The sequence below is a fragment of the Dendropsophus ebraccatus genome, unplaced genomic scaffold (genome assembly GCF_027789765.1).
Source record: "Dendropsophus ebraccatus isolate aDenEbr1 unplaced genomic scaffold, aDenEbr1.pat pat_scaffold_652_ctg1, whole genome shotgun sequence".
NCBI classification, from domain to species: domain Eukaryota; kingdom Metazoa; phylum Chordata; class Amphibia; order Anura; family Hylidae; genus Dendropsophus; species Dendropsophus ebraccatus.
This window is the reverse complement of record NW_027210251.1, coordinates 10183-31372: the sequence shown is the minus strand read 5'-3', so window position 1 is coordinate 31372 and position 21190 is coordinate 10183. Positions and strand designations below refer to the sequence as shown.

At 43.9% G+C, this 21190-nt stretch overlaps 1 protein-coding gene and 1 pseudogene across 3 annotated transcripts; both read left to right on the top strand.

Annotated features, from left to right (window-relative positions):
- The first annotated feature begins 1939 nt into the window (after window positions 1–1939).
- Window positions 1940–13378, top strand: LOC138778155 (oocyte zinc finger protein XlCOF22-like). Of its 3 annotated transcripts, none has more exons than XM_069956421.1 (7): window positions 1940–1947; window positions 2329–2433; window positions 2692–2856; window positions 2945–3080; window positions 3397–3491; window positions 3676–3796; window positions 11354–13378. In XM_069956421.1, the coding sequence occupies exons 2-7, from the start codon at window positions 2359–2361 to the stop codon at window positions 12265–12267; spliced, it is 1506 nt and encodes a 501-aa protein (XP_069812522.1). In that variant the 5' UTR covers window positions 1940–1947; window positions 2329–2358; the 3' UTR covers window positions 12268–13378. The 3 variants fall into 3 exon arrangements, with proteins under 3 accessions (XP_069812522.1, XP_069812520.1, XP_069812521.1); XM_069956419.1 differs by lacking the exon at window positions 1940–1947 and adding an exon at window positions 1958–2135 and having other exon boundaries at window positions 2330–2433; XM_069956420.1 differs by lacking the exon at window positions 1940–1947 and adding an exon at window positions 2181–2197.
- Window positions 13379–13987: 609 nt separating this feature from the next.
- On the top strand, window positions 13988–14596 carry LOC138778152 (oocyte zinc finger protein XlCOF22-like; annotated as a pseudogene).
- The last annotated feature ends 6594 nt before the right edge of the window (window positions 14597–21190 follow it).

Here is a 21190-nt window from a genome sequence, read left to right as displayed (position 1 = left end):
AGGGATGTTACATTGTGTTACTATCAGTGTGACCCCAGCAGTAAGGTAAGCTTACAGGAGGAGGGGTGTTACATTGTGTTACTATCAGTGTGTGACCCCCCAGCAGTAAGGTAAGCTTACAGGAGGAGGGGTGTTACATTGTGTTACTATCAGTGTGACCCCCCAGCAGTAAGGTAAGCTTACAGGAGGAGGGGTGTTACATTGTGTTACTATCAGTGTGACCCCCCCAGCAGTAAGGTAAGCTTACAGGAGGAGGGATGTTACATTGTGTTACTATCAGTGTGACCCCAGCAGTAAGGTAAGCTTACAGGAGGAGGGATGTTACATTGTGTTACTATCAGTGTGACCCCAGCAGTAAGGTAAGCTTACAGGAGGAGGGATGTTACATTGTGTTACTATCAGTGTGACCCCCCCCCAGCAGTAAGGTAAGCTTACAGGAGGAGGGATGTTACATTGTGTTACTATCAGTGTGTGACCCCAGCAGTAAGGTAAGCTTACAGGAGGAGGGGTGTTACATTGTGTTACTATCAGTGTGACCCCCCCAGCAGTAAGGTAAGCTTACAGGAGGAGGGATGTTACATTGTGTTACTATCAGTGTGTGACCCCAGCAGTAAGGTAAGCTTACAGGAGGAGGGATGTTACATTGTGTTACTATCAGTGTGACCCCCCAGCAGTAAGGTAAGCTTACAGGAGGAGGGATGTTACATTGTGTTACTATCAGTGTGACCCCCCCCCCCCAGCAGTAAGGTACTTACAGGAGGAGGGATGTTACATTGTGTTACTATCAGTGTGTGACCCCAGCAGTAAGGTAAGCTTACAGGAGGAGGGATGTTACATTGTGTTACTATCAGTGTGTGACCCCAGCAGTAAGGTAAGCTTACAGGAGGAGGGGTGTTACATTGTGTTACTATCAGTGTGACCCCAGCAGTAAGGTAAGCTTACAGGAGGAGGGATGTTACATTGTGTTACTATCAGTGTGTGACCCCAGCAGTAAGGTAAGCTTACAGGAGGAGGGGTGTTACATTGTGTTACTATCAGTGTGACCCCAGCAGTAAGGTAAGCTTACAGGAGGAGGGATGTTACATTGTGTTACTATCAGTGTGACCCCAGCAGTAAGGTAAGCTTACAGGAGGAGGGGTGTTACATTGTGTTACTATCAGTGTGTGACCCCCCCAGCAGTAAGGTAAGCTTACAGGAGGAGGGGTGTTACATTGTGTTACTATCAGTGTGACCTCCCAGCAATAAGGTAAGCTTACAGGAGGAGGGGTGTTACATTGTGTTACTATCAGTGTGACCCCCCAGCAGTAAGGTAAGCTTACAGGAGGAGGGATGTTACATTGTGTTACTATCAGTGTGACCCCAGCAGTAAGGTAAGCTTACAGGAGGAGGGATGTTACATTGTGTTACTATCAGTGTGACCCCAGCAGTAAGGTAAGCTTACAGGAGGAGGGATGTTACATTGTGTTACTATCAGTGTGACCCCCCCCCCAGCAGTAAGGTAAGCTTACAGGAGGAGGGATGTTACATTGTGTTACTATCAGTGTGTGACCCCAGCAGTAAGGTAAGCTTACAGGAGGAGGGGTGTTACATTGTGTTACTATCAGTGTGACCCCCCCCAGCAGTAAGGTAAGCTGACAGGAGGAGGGATGTTACAGTGTGTTACTATCAGTGTGTGACCCCAGCAGTAAGGTAAGCTTACAGGAGGAGGGATGTTACATTGTGTTACTATCAGTGTGACCCCCCAGCAGTAAGGTAAGCTTACAGGAGGAGGGATGTTACATTGTGTTACTATCAGTGTGACCCCCCCCCCCCAGCAGTAAGGTACTTACAGGAGGAGGGATGTTACATTGTGTTACTATCAGTGTGTGACCCTAGCAGTAAGGTAAGCTTACAGGAGGAGGGATGTTACATTGTGTTACTATCAGTGTGTGACCCCCCAGCAGTAAGGTAAGCTTACAGGAGGAGGGATGTTACATTGTGTTACTATCAGTGTGACCCCAGCAGTAAGGTAAGCTTACAGGAGGAGGGATGTTACATTGTGTTACTATCAGTGTGTGACCCCAGCAGTAAGGTAAGCTTACAGGAGGAGGGATGTTACATTGTGTTACTATCAGTGTGTGACCCCAGCAGTAAGATAAGCTTACAGGAGGAGGGATGTTACATTGTGTTACTATCAGTGTGTGACCCCAGCAGTAAGGTAAGCTTACAGGAGGAGGGATGTTACATATGCTGTGGCCCCTGTATGGTTTGGGGCCCCTGGCTGTGACATAAAGACCCCGGCAGGACTATCCCCTTCTTGTGCTCCAGTTGTCTCCTCTTCTCCCCCAGACGCTCCTTCTCCTGAATGACCCCCCAAGGATGGAGGACAGGAATGAGATCAGTAAGAGAATATTACACGTCACCTTGGAGATCATCCGCCTGCTGACCGGAGAGGTAACTTCTCAAGATTTCCACCATTGTTGTCTGGGCTCTTTGGCCCCCTCCCTCCCTCCCCCGCTCTATGTTCTGGATCTGGTCTCCTCTTTGTAGGTGCGGTGGTCTCCAGAACTGACCCCAGTAGTCCAGATGTGTCTCCTCCTCCTCCTCCTCCTCCTCACTAGAGCTTTATACAGGGGGACAATCTCCTCTTTGTAGTGAGGAGGAGGCAGGAATACTGGGCTCAGTCCCCTCATTGTCTCTCTCCATCCCCAGGATTACACCATAGTGAAGAAGACATGGGGGGAGGGTGTGGCCTTCCCCCAGGAGTCAGGAGGGCGGAGCAGGGCCCGGGGCCCCATCACGGAGCCTCCATCACTGATACATGAGCAGAAGATCCTAGAACTCACCCACAGGATGACTGAGCTGCTGACTGGAGAGGTGACACTGGGGAATGCTGGGAGATGATAGAGTAATCCAGGAGGCAGCAGGCTGGGGGGGATGACTGTGTGATCATTGTGTGTGTCAGGTTCCTATAAGGTGTCAGGATGTGGCCGTCTATTTCTCCATGGAGGAGTGGGAGTATGTAGAAGGACACAAGGATCTGTACCGGGGGGAGCAGCCGCTCATGATGGAGGATCAGCCGCCCGGCCTCACAGCACAAGGTAAGAGGAGACCTTCCTGATTCTAGAGAGCAGGGGGGAGGGGCCCCTACATCCTCCCCCTCCTCCCATCCTCATCCTCATCCTCCCCCTCCTCCCATCCTCCTCCTCCCATTCTCCTCCCATCCTCCTACTCCTCCCCATCCTCCTCCTCCCATCCTCCTCCTCCTCCTCCCCCCATGCTCCTCCTCCCATCCTCCTCCCCTCCTCTTCCCATCCTCCTCCCATCCTCCTCCTCCTCCCATCCTCCTTCCCCCATCCTCCTCCTGATGACATGTAGCAGTGTATAATGGATTGTCTCCCTGTGTGTTCCCTACAGATGGAGGCAGTGACAGGAATCCCCCAGAGAGGTGTCCCCGTCCTCTGTATTCCCAGGACTGTCCAGAGGGAAATGTCCCAGCAGACAATCAGCAGGTAGATGAGGCTGATGCTATAGCACTATATCTCTATAGCGCCCCCCGGTGCTGGTGGTTTTTGCTCCTGCACTCATAGATGTGATGAGGCTGATAGATACATGTTGCTGGTTTCTTATGTTGATGTGTTAGATTTTCCCTCCTGTCTGCTGGATTGTACTGAATTGTTCTATATGTCCCATCAGGGGGGAGATAAGGTGACTAATATTAAAGTGGAGGATGAAGCAGAAGAAGAGAGGATGAGGGGCGATCCCCCGTGTATGAGTGAGGTGAAGGAGGAGGAGACGCCGGGAGCTGCTATACCAGGTATGGGAGGGTGGATGGAGCGGGGTATATTACACACTCCTCATCCCCGTACATCTTACATGCAGTATAGTTGGAGTAACCCGCTGGGGGAAGTAGGTGTTAGCAGTACCCGGGCTGCCACTGTCAGATGTTATGGTCACAGTGTTGGCACGAGGGTGCAGGGCTAAACCACGGGAACTTGAGCAAGCGGACCCCAGGACAATTCTTTGTTGCCCTTAGCCAAGGCACCAATAACTAGACCAATGCCAGGGTTCAGAAACAATGGGGGTTGTACATTTATTAACATGGAGGTTCTCAATAGCAACAGTCTCTCTGGATGCAACCAGTGAAACTCGAATACAACTGAGGAGATGGGTGATGGTGCAAAATAGGCCGTAGTGTGGTAGTGTCACTTTGGTTGAGAGGAATCTTAACGGAGGATGGGAGTAGTAGTTCCCTGAGAATGATGCTGGGTATGACGATACTGAGGAGAATACTTGCTGTTAGCGATGAGATGAAGATAGCGACTTGAGAAATGTACCCAGATCTTGAGTTGAAGTAAGGATCTTGAGGATGAGACTGGTCTGGACTGGACCGGAAAATGTCTCGGAGGTAGTTAGGTGGATCACACTGAGTTGCGGCCTTCTCCCTGAGGAGCAGCAGAGAACACGTCCTTCCCCCTTGAAGGTAGAGGGAGAACAACACCCTAGAGGGGAAGTGACCACCTGACCCCAGCCAAAAGCTCGACGGCTATTGGGGTTACCACGGCAGTCGGGGAAGTCACGTGACACTAGGCCTTTTGCATCACCACACCATGTGACAAGCACAGAAAAATATGCAAAATAATGTAAATAGGAGAACATGAAGAATACAGAGGATGATACCAAACTTGAACACTGGTGGGGCACCATAAGTTGAGCTCTTTGCAGTGGCCATGAACCCTTTCCAGTACAAGAACAAATGGAATACAGAAATACACACACATACATGGAGAAGAACCTTTTGTACTGGGACACTGCAAACCTCCCCACTAAGAATGAGTCTACCTCGGCAAAACAGAACTTTGAGACTGACATGAGAAATAAGCGAACAAGACAATAAGACAGGAGAAAAGGTTTGTGTATGTTCCACGCTCAAAGCACAGGTGATGAGAAACTTGAAGAAAATACAAAGAGAAAACCCTAGTGGCAGGACTTCAGCTAGGGGTGCCTAACGTACTCTGGAGACCAGGTAGCTAGTGCGTGTACCATCTGACATTTGAGCCAGGACTACTCAACTGCTGGCGGCGTCCCGCAAGTTCCAGGCAGTTTAGACCAGTGCTTCTCAAAGTGTGAGGCGGGCCTCACCAGTGATGCGCCCCCTAGTTGTTGGTGAGGCCCAGCTGGGGAGCCAGTTTTCACAAAGTAACTATGATCTGCACAGTCCTTTTACTGTTTGCAAAAATCTCCATATTAGCAACATTATTAATTTATTTTGTACTTGCTTTATTGGTATATAGAGCTTGGGAGATTGGTGAAAGGTAGCCCTAGCATTATTTTCAGCTTTAAATGGACTTCCACCACAGATAGTGAGGCCCAGGCACCCTCTTGGTCAGTCTGGTGAGGCCCAGGCATTGCCCTGGTCTGTTGGGTGAGGCTCCAGTAGGAAAAAGTTTGAGAAGCACTGGTTAAGACAGTAGGTTTACAGTAGCAATAGGTTACCCTACTGGGAAAGACACTTTGAACCTGTGTTTCTCCTTGGGTGTTGGACAACTTGAGCAGGTGTGTGAAATGCATGGAGTGTTTTGGACATCTTAAGAAGAAGAAAATAATAAATGCAAGCATACATTGGGATCCCTCATCCATACCAGTCAATCATACGGTCCAATTATTCAATAGGCCATGCACACGAAAAGGTGCCAGAGGGGCAGTATAGGATATGTTAACAAGTGTGGGTGTTGAATGTCACTATGTGTAGTAACTACTGAGTGCTGGAAGTGTGTTATGGAACAGACCAGGGATGGACAAACAATCAAGGCACAAGGAAAAGAAACCTAGGATACAAAAACACTCTGAGGTGTTGGGAAGCTGGACTGAAGAATCTTCCCAGCTGGATAAATAGGAGAAGAATACAATACTTTTTTAGAAAAATACACTCTTCCTGAGGTTACTCATATGAACTTACTCAGAAGAGGAGAAATATGGGACAAAAACTCTTTAGTGCAATAATCAACCTTCTAAACAATACACTTTGGAAAGTGCTTTTAGGAAGAACTGTTACTTTTAGTACTAGAACTAAATAAGTGTCTCTGTGCTAGGAGAGTCTCTTTTGGCAATTGTAACCATGGTCCTTGAAAGGCTCTAGGAGCAGGCGCTGAAGAATAGGATAACAACAACTGAATGTCTTCTCAGTCTATGGCTGGGTAATGAAACAACAAGGTGCTTGGTCTGGAGGACCAGGTTCTGAGGCTTAAACGTTGCAGGGAAACCTTGAATCACACAATAACAGAAAACAAAACAGTGAGAACAGTCAGGATGGTCATGTCGGCCTAGCTTTCCAGATGACACTTAAAGGGGAAGTGCGGCGGTAAAGAATTATCCACAGAATAACACACATAGGATACAACTTTGTAATGTATGTCATGTCTGTGAATGGCCCCCTTCCCCGTGCCCCACCACCCCCACCCGTGTACCCGAAAGTGTGGTGCGCTATACATACCTGTCACATGCCGACCACGGTCTCCGATCTTCAGTCAGTGACGTCTTCTTCTGGCGGCCGGCGAACAGCTCCGACTCTCCCGAATGCCAGCCGCCCTCTGCAGCGTCATCCGATGCTCAGCCGCGATTGGCTGAGTATAACTGTGCTCAGCCAATCGCAGCTGAGCAGCTAAGTTGCGGCCTTCTCCCTGAGGAGCAGCAGAGAACACGTCCTGCCCCCTTGAAGGTAGAGGGAGAACAACACCCTAGAGGGGAAGTGACCAACTGACCCCAGCCAAAAGCTCGACGGCTATTGGGGTTACCACGGCAGCCGGGGAAGTCACATGACACTAGGCCATTTGCATCATTACACCATGTGACAAGTACAGAAAAATATGCAAATTAATGTACATAGGAGAATATGAAGAATACAGAGGATGATACCAAACTTGAACACTGGGGGGCACCATAAGTTGAGCTCTTTGCAGTGGCCATGAACCCTTTCCAGTACAAGAACAAATGGAATACAGAGATACACACACATACATGGAGAAGAACCTTTTGTACTGGGACACTGCATAGTGGGGGAGGGGACTGCACATACATTGTCTATAAGGGTGGGTTCACACTGAGGAATTCTCGAGGAAAGTTTTTTGCTTTAAATTCCTCGCCTATTCAGCTCTGGCAGAATAGGAGCTGGATTTGGACGCCTCTAGCAGATTCCGCCCACAGAAGTGACATGTCAATTCTTTGGGCAGAAAGCGTATCAGCCGCAGAGACCCTCAATAACCCAAGCCTAGTGTAACTGACCAGAGACCCTCAATAACCCCGGCCTAGTGTTACTGACCAGAGACCCCCAATAACCCAGGCCTAGTGTAACTGACCAGAGACCCTCAATAACCCAAGCCTAGTGTAACTGACCAGAGACCCTCAATAACCCCGGCCTAGTGTTACTGACCAGAGACCCCCAATAATCCAGGTCTAGTGTTACTGACCAGAGACCCCCAATAATCCAGGTCTAGTGTTACTGACCAGAGACCCTCAATAACCCAAGCCTAGTGTAACTGACCAGAGACCCCCCAATAACCCCGGCCTAGTGTTACTGACCACAGACCCCCAATAACCCAGGCCTAGTGTAACTGACCAGAGACCCTCAATAACCCCGGCCTAGTGTTACTGACCAGAGACCCCCAATAATCCAGGTCTAATGTAACTGACCAGAGACCCTCAATAACCCCGGCCTAGTGTTACTGACCAGAGACCCTCCATAACCCCGGCCTAGTGTTACTGACCAGAGACCCCAATAACCCCGGCCTTATGATACTGACCTGAGACCCTCCATAACCCCGGCCTAGTGTTACTGACCAGAGACCCTCAATAACCCCGGCCTAGTGTTACTGACCAGAGACCCCCAATAATCCAGGTCTAGTGTTACTGACCAGAGACCCTCAATAACCCCGGCCTAGTGTTACTGACCAGAGACCCTCAATAACCCCGGCCTAGTGTTACTGACCACAGACCCCCAATAATCCAGGTCTAGTGTTACTGACCAGAGACCCTCCATAACCCTGGCCTAGTGTTACTGACCAGAGACCCCAATAACCCCGGCCTTATGATACTGACCTGAGACCCTCAATAACCCCAGCCTAGTGTTACTGACCACAGACCCTCCATAACCCAGGCCTAGTGTTACTGACCAGAGACCCTCCATAACCCAGGCCTAGTGTTACTGACCAGAGACCCTCCATAACCCCGGCCTAGTGTTACTGACCAGAGACCCTCAATAACCCAGGCCTAGTGTTACTGACCACAGACCCTCCATAATCCAGGCCTAGTGTTACTGACCAGAGACCCTCCATAACCCAGGCCTAGTGTTACTGACCAGAGACCCTCCATAACCCTGGCCTAGTGTTACTGACCAGAGACCCCCAATAACCCAGGCCTAGTGTTACTGACCAGAGACCCTCCATAACCCAGGCCTAGTGTTCCCTAGCCGATGTGTGGTGGGTGGGATACACCTACAATCTGCAGTTATTGGAATGTACAGAAGACCCTCTCATAACACCTTATACATGTTGTAATACTGAGGTGTCGTCTGTCAGTCTTAGTCTATCACTATATATAAGGTATCAGCCGCTGGGAATTTGCAGCTTTTTTAGCATCTTTATCTAATGTCTGACATGGTTGACATACTTACCCAACCCTCCGGTCATCTCCTTCCTTCCATCCTAGGAGTAATCCCACCTTCTATAACATCTCTATCAGCTCTGTATGGCGAACTATAGACAGTATACACAATATTAGAACAAGGGTACTGGTGTGGTGTGCTCGACTGAAAAGTCTATGGGCGATCTAATGTGTGTCAAAGACCTGAGTGCACTAGCTAGTTCTGCACCTGTGGAACTGGATTGATTATAAGATATGTAAATAGGGAGTAGTAGGCTCTCAAAGGGCAATAGACACATATAGATCAGAATATAATATAGTTTGGTAAAGACACAGTGAATCTTATAATTCCCAATTGGTGGGTCTAAAATTTAATTTTGTACATGGACAAAAAAAAAAAAAAAATTTTAAAAGAAAAAATATAAAAATAATACAGATAATATAAAAATACAAAAATGCAGATACATATGTACAGAATAATGAAATAAAATAAACGATAAAATAAAATAAAATTGTCTCAGTGTACTATGATATCTTTCAGAGGCATCAATAGCTATATACGGTCTTGTGTGTTTCTATATATTTAATCGGTATTAACTTACTTTTAATTATTTTTACCCATGCAATATCTGTTTATTCGTACCAATGAATATAAAATGTAGAAAAATAGTAATCAATGTTCAAAAATGTTAAGAAATATAGGAATAGAATAAATGTTGCCACTTGTAAAGTAGAAAGTGCGGTGCAGGGCCCTTGCTTTTACCGCATATATAATTTGTTAAGTTCCCGTTCACATATCTCATATGTTCTTCTGTGGAACCAATAAAAAGACAAATGTGAAATATCTTTATGTGGTGGAAGTCCACCTCTCAGCAGTCCTTGTAGGTGATAGAAGCTCCTGTATCGGGTAATATCGCAGCAGCCGACGGACCTGTGCAATGACAATATCTTAGTAGTTGGCGGTACCGTAGCAGCTGGCGTTCTCTTCTCTCCTCATTTCACTGTTAGGCTGTCTCTTGAATTGGACTTATAGTTCCACAGCAAAGGTTGGTAGAGTCTATATTGTTCTGTCTTGCAGCTCCAAGTGTACAGGGGGCGTCCCCCCCCCCCCCCCCGTGGTTCTTGGATAAGGTGCTTTGTGCAAAGTATTTTGCATGCGGTGTGCGCCTTGCATGCGGGATAGGTGGCGGGAAAGGTTTTTTCTCAGTGGCTGTATACTGCTATTGTCCTGCAACCTTTCAGAAAAACCATTCACACAATCACTGAGTTGTCCCAATCTGGAGACAAGAGAGGGGGAAAAGTGGCCATGTTTTTGTAGCGCTGGATAACCCCTTGAAGATGGCTGAGACAACTCAGTGATTGTGTGAATGGTTTTTCTGAAAGGTTGCAGGACAATAGCAGTATACAGCCACTGAGAAAAAACCTTTCCCGCCACCTATCCCGCATGCAAGGCGCACACCGCATGCAAAATACTTTGCACAAAGCACCTTATCCAAGAACCACGGGGGGGGGGGGGGGACGCCCCCTGTACACTTGGAGCTGCAAGACAGAACAATATAGACTCTACCAACCTTTGCTGTGGAACTATAAGTCCAATTCAAGAGACAGCCTAACAGTGAAATGAGGAGAGAAGAGAACGCCAGCTGCTACGGTACCGCCAACTACTAAGATATTGTCATTGCACAGGTCCGTCGGCTGCTGCGATATTACCCGATACAGGAGCTTCTATCACCTACAAGGACTGGTGAGAGGTGGACTTCCACCACATAAAGATATTTCACATTTGTCTTTTTATTGGTTCCACAGAAGAACATATGAGATATGTGAACGGGAACTTAACAAATTATATATGCGGTAAAAGCAAGGGCCCTGCACCGCACTTTCTACTTTACAAGTGGCAACATTTATTCTATTCCTATATTTCTTAACATTTTTGAACATTGATTACTATTTTTCTACATTTTATATTCATTGGTACGCATAAACAGATATTGCATGGGTAAAAATAAATAAAAGTAAGTTAATACCGATTAAATATATAGAAACACACAAGACCGTATATAGCTATTGATGCCTCTGAAAGATATCATAGTACACTGAGACAATTTTATTTTATTTTATCGTTTATTTTATTTTATTATTCTGTACATATGTATTTTTTTTTTTTTGTCCATGTACAAAATTAAATTTTAGACCCACCAATTGGGAATTATAAGATTCACTGTGTCTTTACCAAACTATATTATATTCTGATCTATATGTGTCTATTGCCCTTTGAGAGCCTACTACTCCCTATTTACATAGTATACACAATATATATGTTTTATGGGGGACACGATGAATATGTGTTATATTCAGTTACGCCTGCCTCCTTTAGTCATGTGACTGACAGATAGCAGGTGATTGGTTACTATGGTCTTGTTTCAGTAACTTTGCTCTGTAACCTCTCCGCATCATGTGATAGAGTCCACCCCTCCTACCATCCCCCTTAGTTGCATACATAGTGGAGACTAACTACTGGGACCTGCAGGATACTACAGTTCAGTGAGCGTGCCCGACCACCTTGGTGTGTTGTAACCGAGGGCGGCAGGTTAGCAGAACAATGTCGACGCAGGATTGTAGATTTGTGAGACAACCATTTTACATTTCCACCTGAAACTGCTCGTGTTTCCCGCCTAATGTAATGTAATCCAAACCACAAAGTAGAAAATGTGACAATTAAATTTTACTCTTACAGAAAACATGAGTGAGCGCTCCAAAGTAGAAGCTGAAGGTGTGGAGCAAGGAAATCACACAGGAGAAAAATCATATTCATGTTTAGAATGTGGGAAACGCTTTACATATAAATCACATCTTGTTAGACATGCGAGAAGTCACACAGGAGTAAGGCCATACTCGTGTTCACAATGTGAGAAATGTTTTACAACTAAATCCAATCTTATTATACATGAGAGAAAACACAAAGGAAAGAAGCCTTATTCATGTTCAGAATGTGGGACATATTTTTCTAGTAATTCGGATCTTGTTAAACATGAAAGAATTCACACTGGCAGGAATCCATATTCATGTTCAGAATGTGGGAAACCCTTTGCATATAAATCACATCTTATTATACATGAGAGAATTCACACAGGAGAAAGGCCATACTCGTGTTCACAATGTGGGAAATGTTTTACAACTAAATCCAATCTTATTACACATGAGATAAGTCACAAAGGAGAGAAGCCTTATTCATGTTCAGAATGTGGGAAATCTTTTACAGAAAATTCAGATTTTGTTACACATCAGAGAAGTCACTCTGGAAAAAAATCATATTCATGTTCAGAATGTGGGAAATGCTATGCGCATAAAGCACATCTTGTTATACATGAGAGAAGTCACACAGGAGAGAGACCATACTCGTGTTCACAATGTGGAAAATGTTTTACAACTAAGTCCAATCTTTTTACACATGAGAGAAATCACAAAGACGGGAAGCCTTATTCGTGTTCAGAATGTGGGAAACGGTTTGCACATAAATCACATCTTCTTATACATGAGAGAAGTCACACAGGAGAGAGACCATACTCATGTTCACAATGTGGGAAATGTTTTACAACTAAGTCCAATCTTTTTGCACATGAGAAAAATCACAAAGGAGGGAAGCCTTAGGGTGCATTCACATGTTTCGTACGTAACGGACTTCTTCCCCCCCGGGCAGCATCTGTAATTAGATGCTGGAAGCGGGGGAACTGTACAGATATGCGGCGCGCTGTGATGAGAGAGCTGCACGGCTGATTCATTACAGCCCGGCGCATATCTGTACAGTTCCCCTGCTCCCAGCGTTACAGGCATTTTACATCTGTGTTCCGTGCGTGTGAATGCAGCCTTATTCATGTTCAGAATGTGGAAGATTTGACAGGGTGGAATGGGGTTTCCTGTGGCACTGTTTGACACATATGGGCTTGGGCCAAAAATGGATTAGTTGGATTCAGACAATTTCTAACAACCCGTTTTTTTTTTGGATCAGTGCTGCACACCTTTACCTTCTTGGGTCGGTGCTCAGTGGTAAATGGGTTCTTCAACCTCCGATACTGTATAGTAGTAACCACGGCACTCGTTTCATGCGAAAATAGGTGAGATTTTTATTATACAGTGAGATACATGGTTTTAACTCCGACCGTAAACAGAAAATATATAAGAGTATGAGACCAAAATTGTATGCTTCAGGCCATAGGGTCTCTTGCTCATGAGATGCGAGATGGGGAGAATCGATTCTGTTTGGGGCTTCTCCTATATGGATTAACGATAAATGGATTAAGAAAATCGAGGTTCTTTTGGGTGGTTTGATTTGGGGAAGAAATCGGTTATGTATAAAATATGAGAAATGTGGTATTCACAGACAAAGGGGCGGCTACTCCATGCCAAATATTAGGGTGTATTTTCTGTCTGCACAATTCGGTGGTCAAAGACCAAATCGTACCAATTATTAGATACCTGGACCAGAACGTACCACTTATAAATAATACTTGGGTATCTGATAAGGCACAAAATATATTTGGATTATTAGAATCTGGGAGGTTGAATAGAGAACGCACTAATGCTCAATGGAACGTTTCTATGTTTCTGTATGGAATAGACTGAACGCTATATGTAAGATAGTAGTAGTAATAGTAGTAGTAGTACAGTGCATATGTGGTGGTGGGGGGCTGTTTGGTGATGGCCCTGGTACTACTCCCCCATCATCTGCTCATACTATGAGCAGATGATGGGAGCAGTAGTACTATGTATATGTGTCCAGCAACGAGCAGGGAGGGAGGGGGGAGGTAGATGGCACCTCTCTCCCTCCCTGCTCGGTGCCCTCCAAATGTACTGATTGAATACATTTATGCAATACTTTGGGGAGCAAGGACACTTGCTCCCCAAAGTATTCCTTAAATGTATTCAATCAATAAAACATACTGTACATTACATTCCGTTTTACATAGAATCCATAGAGTGTCCAGCAGGGGGCGCACTATATATAGAATTCAATGGTACTCATTGACTTCTATATATAGTGCGCCCTCTGCTGGACACTCCTTAGGAATTACAAGTGATTTGTGATGTCACGGTTTTGGACAGAATTCTAACACTCCATGATCTACTAAATTAAGGGAAATAGAAGTATATGTTATTAATGTACATTAGAAATTTGTCTAACTTTCTATAAGTAATAACATATTAAAAAAATACTTTTGGCCAAACTTCTCCTTTAAGTATGTAATGCTAATTATGATCAGCCTCTTTTGGTGTAACTTGCCAAAAATTATGTTTGTGTATTCTTGGTAAAAGATGTTAGATACATTGTTTATATATATAAATAAAGATATAAATTTTTTTTTAAAAAAGAATGGAAGTTTTTTTTTTTTCAAGTAAATCAGATTTTATTAAACATGAAAGAATTCACACTAGCAAGAAACCACATTCATGTTTAGAATGTGGAAAATGTTTTACAACTAAATCTAATCATGTTACACACGAGATAAGCCATATTCATGTCAGAATGTGGGAAATGGTTTATAAATCATGCTGATTTTGTTAGACATTAAAAAAGTCACACACGAGAAAAACAATTTCCATGTTTCACAGAAAAAAAGTGAAGTTAAACAGGAGAGAAGCCATATTCATGTTCACAATGTGGGAAATGTTTTATAAATTCAAACTAAGGAATCATGAGAGAAGTCACACAGGGGAGAAACCATATTTGTGATCAGAATGTGGGAAGTCTTTTACAAATGAACCAACTCTTGTTACACATCTAAGAATCCACACTGGAGAGAAGCCATATCCTTGTCCAGAATGTGGGAAATGTTTCAATGCTAAATTCAAATTAAGGAATCATCAGAGAATTCACACAGGAGAGAAGCCGTATTCATGTTCATAATGTGGAAAATGTTTTGATACTAAAGTCAGATTAAGGTATAATCAGAGAAGTCACACAGGGGGAAAGCTTTTTTGATGTTCTGTAAGTACATCTGTTTTAGAAGGTAATTCACTTAAAGAAGAAACAATGTTTTTAGCTGGACAGTGAGAAATCCTATAGGAGGAACAATCCGTGGAGGATGTAAGAAGCAGAAGAGTAGTCTTGTTTACTCCCCGAGCTGTCACCATGATTGTTCACCCCCTTCCCTGTAGTGATGAGGTCCCCCGCTCCACAAGAGAATCTGGGGGACATAGCGGAGATTTGAGGATACCGCATGGGGATATATCAGTATTTGATATTGATAAAGTAGAATTAAAAATACATTTTTTTTTGCTTCAGTTCCTGGTAGTACAGCTTTGGGTCGGGCCCGGCAGGCAGTACTATAAGGCCTCATTCACACTTATATATTACATATCAGTATGAGGGGGTCCTAAACGTAGAAGATGCCAATATGTCCCACCCGGTTTTGTCTTACACTTAGTGATACAAGATGGAGGGTGTTATGGGACTGGTCGTCATCGAATGTTCGCAACATCACCTCATGGGAGACCATCACCACAGAGCAAAGCTGCTGAGGGAACAACATCACCTCATGAGAGACCATCACCACAGAGAGAAGCTGCTGAGGGAACAACATCACCTCATGAGAGACCATCACCACAGAGAGAAGCTGCTGAGGGAACAACATCACCTCATGAAAGACCATCACCACAGAGAGAAGCTGCTGAGGGAACATCACCTCATTAGAGACCATCACCACAGAGAGAAGCTGCTGAGGGAACATCATCACCTCATGAGAGGCCATCACCACAGAGAGAAGCTGCTGAGGGAACAACATCACCCCATGAGAGGCCATCACCACAGAGAGAAGCTGCTGAGGGAACATCACCTCATGAGAGACCATCACCACAGAAAGAAGCTGCTGAGGGAACATCACCTCATGAGAGACCATCACCACAGAGCAAAGCTGCTGAGGGAACAACATCACCTCATGAGAGACCATCACCACAGAGAGAAGCTGCTGAGGGAACAACATCACCTCATGAGAGACCATCACCACAGAGCAAAGCTGCTGAGGGAACAACATCACCTCATGAGAGACTATTACCACAGAGAGAAGCTGCTGAGGGAACAACATCACCTCATGAGAGACCATCACCACATAGAGAAGCTGACCACAGAGAAGCTGCTGAGGGAACAACATCACCTCATGAGAGACCATCACCACAGAGAGAAGCTGCTGAGGGAACAACATCACCTCATGAGAGACCATCACCACAGAGCAAAGCTGCTAAGGGAACAACATCACCTCATGAGAGACCATCACCACAGAGAGAAGCTGCTGAGGGAACATCACCTCATTAGGGACCATCACCACAGAGAGAAGCTGCTGAGGGAACATCATCACCTCATGAGAGGCCATCACCACAGAGAGAAGCTGCTGAGGGAACAACATCACCCCATGAGAGGCCATCACCACAGAGAGAAGCTGCTGAGGGAACATCACCTCATGAGAGACCATCACCACAGAGCAAAGCTGCTGAGGGAACAACATCACCTCAGGAGAGACCATCACCACAGAGAGAAGCTGCTGAGGGAACAACATCACCTCATGAGAGACCATCACCACAGAGAGAAGCTGCTGAGGGAACAACATCACCTCATGAGAGACCATCACCACAGAGAGAAGCTGCTGAGGGAACAACATCACCTCATGAAAGACCATCACCACAGAGAGAAGCTGCTGAGGGAACATCACCTCATTAGAGACCATCACCACAGAGAGAAGCTGCTGAGGGAACATCATCACCTCATGAGAGGCCATCACCACAGAGAGAAGCTGCTGAGGGAACAACATCACCCCAGGAGAGGCCATCACCACAGAGAGAAGCTGCTGAGGGAACAACATCACCTCATGAGAGACCATCACCACAGAGAGAAGCTGCTGAGGGAACAACATCACCTCATGAAAGACCATCACCACAGAGAGAAGCTGCTGAGGGAACATCACCTCATTAGAGACCATCACCACAGAGAGAAGCTGCTGAGGGAACATCATCACCTCATGAGAGGCCATCACCACAGAGAGAAGCTGCTGAGGGAACAACATCACCCCATGAGAGGCTGTTAAGGTTAAATTTATATGTTGACCTCTCTCTATGGAGAGAAGCCAAAAACCCAGGTAAAGGATGGTTTTTAAATTATATCTAGAGTTGGAATCCTGCAGTATTACCAGCTCGTTACTTATACGTCATGGACACAGATAAGACAATGTATCATGATTATAAGCCTGGAGAAAATGGCCCAAGTTTTATTATGGTCATCACATTTTATAGACAGATAAAATATAGGGTGGTAACAAATGCTAATAAGGCATAGATAAGGCGGTGCTAGTGATTTAGATATTCAGTCATGCGCAATGGCATCTATATTAGTATTCATTATTATTATTCAAAAAGGTTAGAACAATACATTCTGTGCAATGATACTTTAACATTATTCCCACTGTAACAGAAAGTCAGCTTTCCTCTGAGAACGGCCTTGGACGCTGATAAACATGTCTCTGAGGGAAATAGTTCTTGAGACAAAACATTCTTTCTAGTGTCATATCAGAAGTTTTCCAAGGTAAGAAATGGTCCAACTATAAATTAACCCTATCAGGGACTCTCTAATATGCTGGAGCTTCTGAGCAAGAGGCCTATATATATGTGTATTCATATAGGTACGGTGCAGGTAGGTAAAATCGTATCGCTGGCCTTATCATTCCCCCATTTGACATCCGTGAAGCATGGATATGGGTCATCACTGGTGGTTGGGTTGTAGCCGGAGGTTTTAAGGACTCTACCCTCAGTCGCAGGTTGATCAAGGGACCACAGGTGAAAACATCCTCCAAGTACTAGTACAGCATCCAACCTCCAGAAATGTCCAGGCGGCACAGATTCAAGAGAACCGATAAGAGAAAGAAAGCATAGTAACGTTAGTCTCTTATATGAGGGTGAAGCTTCTTCCTGTTTGTCGAGGTTTTATACGAGAGAAAATACACATGAACACTTTTACTGAAAAACAGATCAGTATTGTGCATAAGACCACTTGGATGAGACCCTGAAGGACTCCCATTAGTTTAGGGGCATCACCATAGGATAGACAAAAATAGTACCATACATTTTATTGAAAGTTATAGATGGCGGAACAAACTTACAGCAGATGAGGTAGGTAGATCTGCAATAACCGAAAGAAAATACTAAACAATGGGTGAGTCTGTACAGTATACATCAATATACAGTTTAGTTACAACAAGACAAATAAAAGCTTATTATCAATACTCAAACAATCATATATATATGACAAATACCTCTCCGGATTTTATCAAAATAACCAAACCTTATTGTCTCATCACTCCTGTCCCTAATCTTGTCCCTAATCTTGACTACAGATGTAGCCCCCTTCTCTAGGTCCCTTTACCGTAGGACTGCTTTAAAGGTAAGACAATCCTCCGTCCCGAACCTAACTAGTCTCCTGTCACTCCTACGTCTCCCTGTGACACTGAGTGATCAGACAATAAGTTCTTCACTGTATATAACAGACGTGACTCTATCACAAGGACTCTACCACTTAGGCATCATGTAGGTATTGGAAAGTCACAACAACTAACTTTAAAAAGTTTCTGAAAAAGAAAAGTTTAGATGTGAACAAATCTTATCTCATGGCAAAAGCAAAAATAAAAGTTCATTGATACATAAACCAAAAACAGCATAACAGGTAAATGCAATAAAATCTCCACAATGTGACCTACTATGTAACCACTAGATTCACTTATAATAACCAATTAGTGAATTCACAATCTTCAGTACCGGATTCTAAAAATTTCCACTTCTTTTTAGTCTTTTTACTTCATTTTGTACCTAGAAAACGTCTTTATGATTAGATCACACAGGTCTAATGACTGGTCGCATGGTCACATCTCTTCCTGTAAATAATCATATAATATAATACATACACCAATAATATGAAGTAACTGGGCGCTTAATACCGATATAATATTTGGATCCTACTGAATTGTCTCTTGTCTGACTGAGATCATCATATATTACACATAAGATAACCACCATAGAAATAACAGCAAAGTGTAAATGATACATCACCTAAGGTTTCAAAGCCTTTTTATGAGAATAATATATCATATGATCCTTTTTGTAATAGTAGCATTGGTATGGATCCTTTATCCTTAAACCCATCTTTTGACTGACAGGCCTCTTTACAGACACTTGGACTCTTGGCCTCAGTTATATCGCTTCTTTTAAGGCCACTAGTATCACCTCAGACATTGGCTTTGTTGTCTCCCATAGTTTTGGCTGACCTGTAAAGAAGACACCAATACAGACAAGGACATACCTGTATAGGCCACCTGTGGCAGGTGGATGACGTCCACTTACATTCCCTAAAACAGGCAGGAAGATGACAGACTATGCAGACAGGCACTTTACGGTGTTACTTACAGTAGGTTATGACAGGTGTAGATAATACAGCCGTACACAACCCTCTCTGCTATATTTGTTGTCCCCTGGGCCGCCCAATGTGAGGATTCTACACCACATTACACATGGCTTCCTTCTGCTGGTTTTGTCAGATAACTTACAGTGGGATACAAGGCAGGCGGCAAACACAGTTACTTACTGTCTGACTGCCATCTTTACCCAGTACCTCTTCTCCATCCGCTGGTCTCACAGCTTGTTGCTGATTGTCTCTGGAAAAGACTTAAAAACAAACAGATCCACATCTCCTCCTCCACCTGTACACTATGTGCGGTTACCTCAGGAAGAGACTGGAAACATCTCCCCATTCCCTTGTACGCTTTGTACACTGTTACCTTGGGAAGAGCACAGAAACCACCGCATCACCAGCTTTATCCATCATCCATCACCCTTTTTGGCATCAGGGTTTGTCAGCGTGAACGTTGCGTCAGCCGCTCTATGGCAGCTTTTTGGTAAGCCCAGGGACCAAACAAATCTCTAATTTGCCAATTAACCCATAATGGTGGGCTTCATATAGACATCTGCACAGTTACCTTCAACCATCCTACATGTCTCAGTGATTGTCCTCACCTCCAGCTTATAGCAGGAGCGGTTTCTGCAGTGGAACGTCACTCTGCATGGCGGTCACCATATATCCTTGCGTCTTGTGTCATCCATCTTTGAAAAGTCTGAGATAATCTACAATGAAAACTTTTAAACTTTCATTAATATTTGGGCTTTCAATTACATTTTCATCTTTCACAATTTAAAATATCAAACACAATAAGTAACAAAAACATCCTTATTCAAAAATAAAAAATTTGTACGGTGTTTAAAAAAATTTAAAACATCAAAATTGGCTACTCCATCAAAATGGGCTGCTCCCATTTCCATTCACCTCTATCCCCTCCCCCATTTGAATCTACATCAATAGGCAACAGAGATGCTGGATTCAATGCACTTAGCACAAGATATATATATATTGGGGGGGCATAAGGCGTGCAGACTGGAGCCATGGACATGGGTTTGGTTTTTACTAGGGATAAAAGTACATATATATTCATGAGCTAAGTTTGCTATAATCATCACAAAACTGTTAACCCTAAAAATAAAAACATTAAAAAAATTAAATGAATCCGCTGAAATGAATATTCCTTCAATACGCTGCTCTTATCAGTAAACAGAACGCTCTGTACCTCACTTCTAACCTTGAGCAGTGAGCAGTAAAATCATAGATACAAGAGTTAAAACTTCTTGGAATTTTTTTTTTTTTTTTCTAACATCCTTGAAGTTACAGAAGATATCAGCGCTGTGCTCTTATACACCAGACTGTAACCTTGGACAGTGACACACATACTTATAACTTAGTAGAATAAAAAAACAATTTGCGTAGAACTTATTAGGATAGATGTGTACACATATATACACATATATACACATATATATATAAACACTTGTTAAATAAAGTTACATAGAAATATATATATTACAGTAGTAAGTTACTACTCCTTAGAAATATATATATTTTACTGTAGTAAACTACTTCTTCTTTGAAATATCATACGTTGGGGACACACACTTAAAGAAAATCTGTTTACAATATATATTGGGATACATATATATACCTACAACATACTTTTTAAATACAAATGTGTAAGTTACAGTAATAAGTTACTACAGACTCCTTATACCATTGGGTTCTTAAGTGCACAAAATTCTGCGTTTGATCTTTACCAATTATCACTTTTCTCTTGACATTCCTAATAAAACGTACTTTTTCTCTCTGACTCCTCCTACTGACACTTCCGTATAACAATCTTATACACTAATAGGTCTAATAGACCCAGCTCCTTCAAACAGTCTCATTGCTTTTCCCTCCAACAAACCTTTGTCTAACTTTCTTCACCATCAGGTAATAATATTCATTAATAAATGTGCAAAACAGTTGTTAGACTCTATCGGAAAGTCCTGTGCCCACCCCCTCAGTGACACTAAGCAATATGGGCGGAGGACAGAAATGCCAGGAGTTAAAATGGCCACCGGACTAGATAACCGGATATAGGGGTGTTGGCTTAGGGCATGGTTTTGAGACGTCACAATTATAATGGAGACGTGGATG

Coding starts and splice junctions, on each gene's coding strand:
- LOC138778155 (XM_069956421.1), top strand. CDS start 2,359: ATGGAGGACAGGAATGAGATCAGTAAGAGAATATTACACGTCACCTTG. Junction 2,857..2,944: donor CTGAGCTGCTGACTGGAGAG/GTGACACTGGGG, acceptor TGTGTGTGTCAG/GTTCCTATAAGGTGTCAGGA. Junction 3,081..3,396: donor GCCCGGCCTCACAGCACAAG/GTAAGAGGAGAC, acceptor TGTTCCCTACAG/ATGGAGGCAGTGACAGGAAT.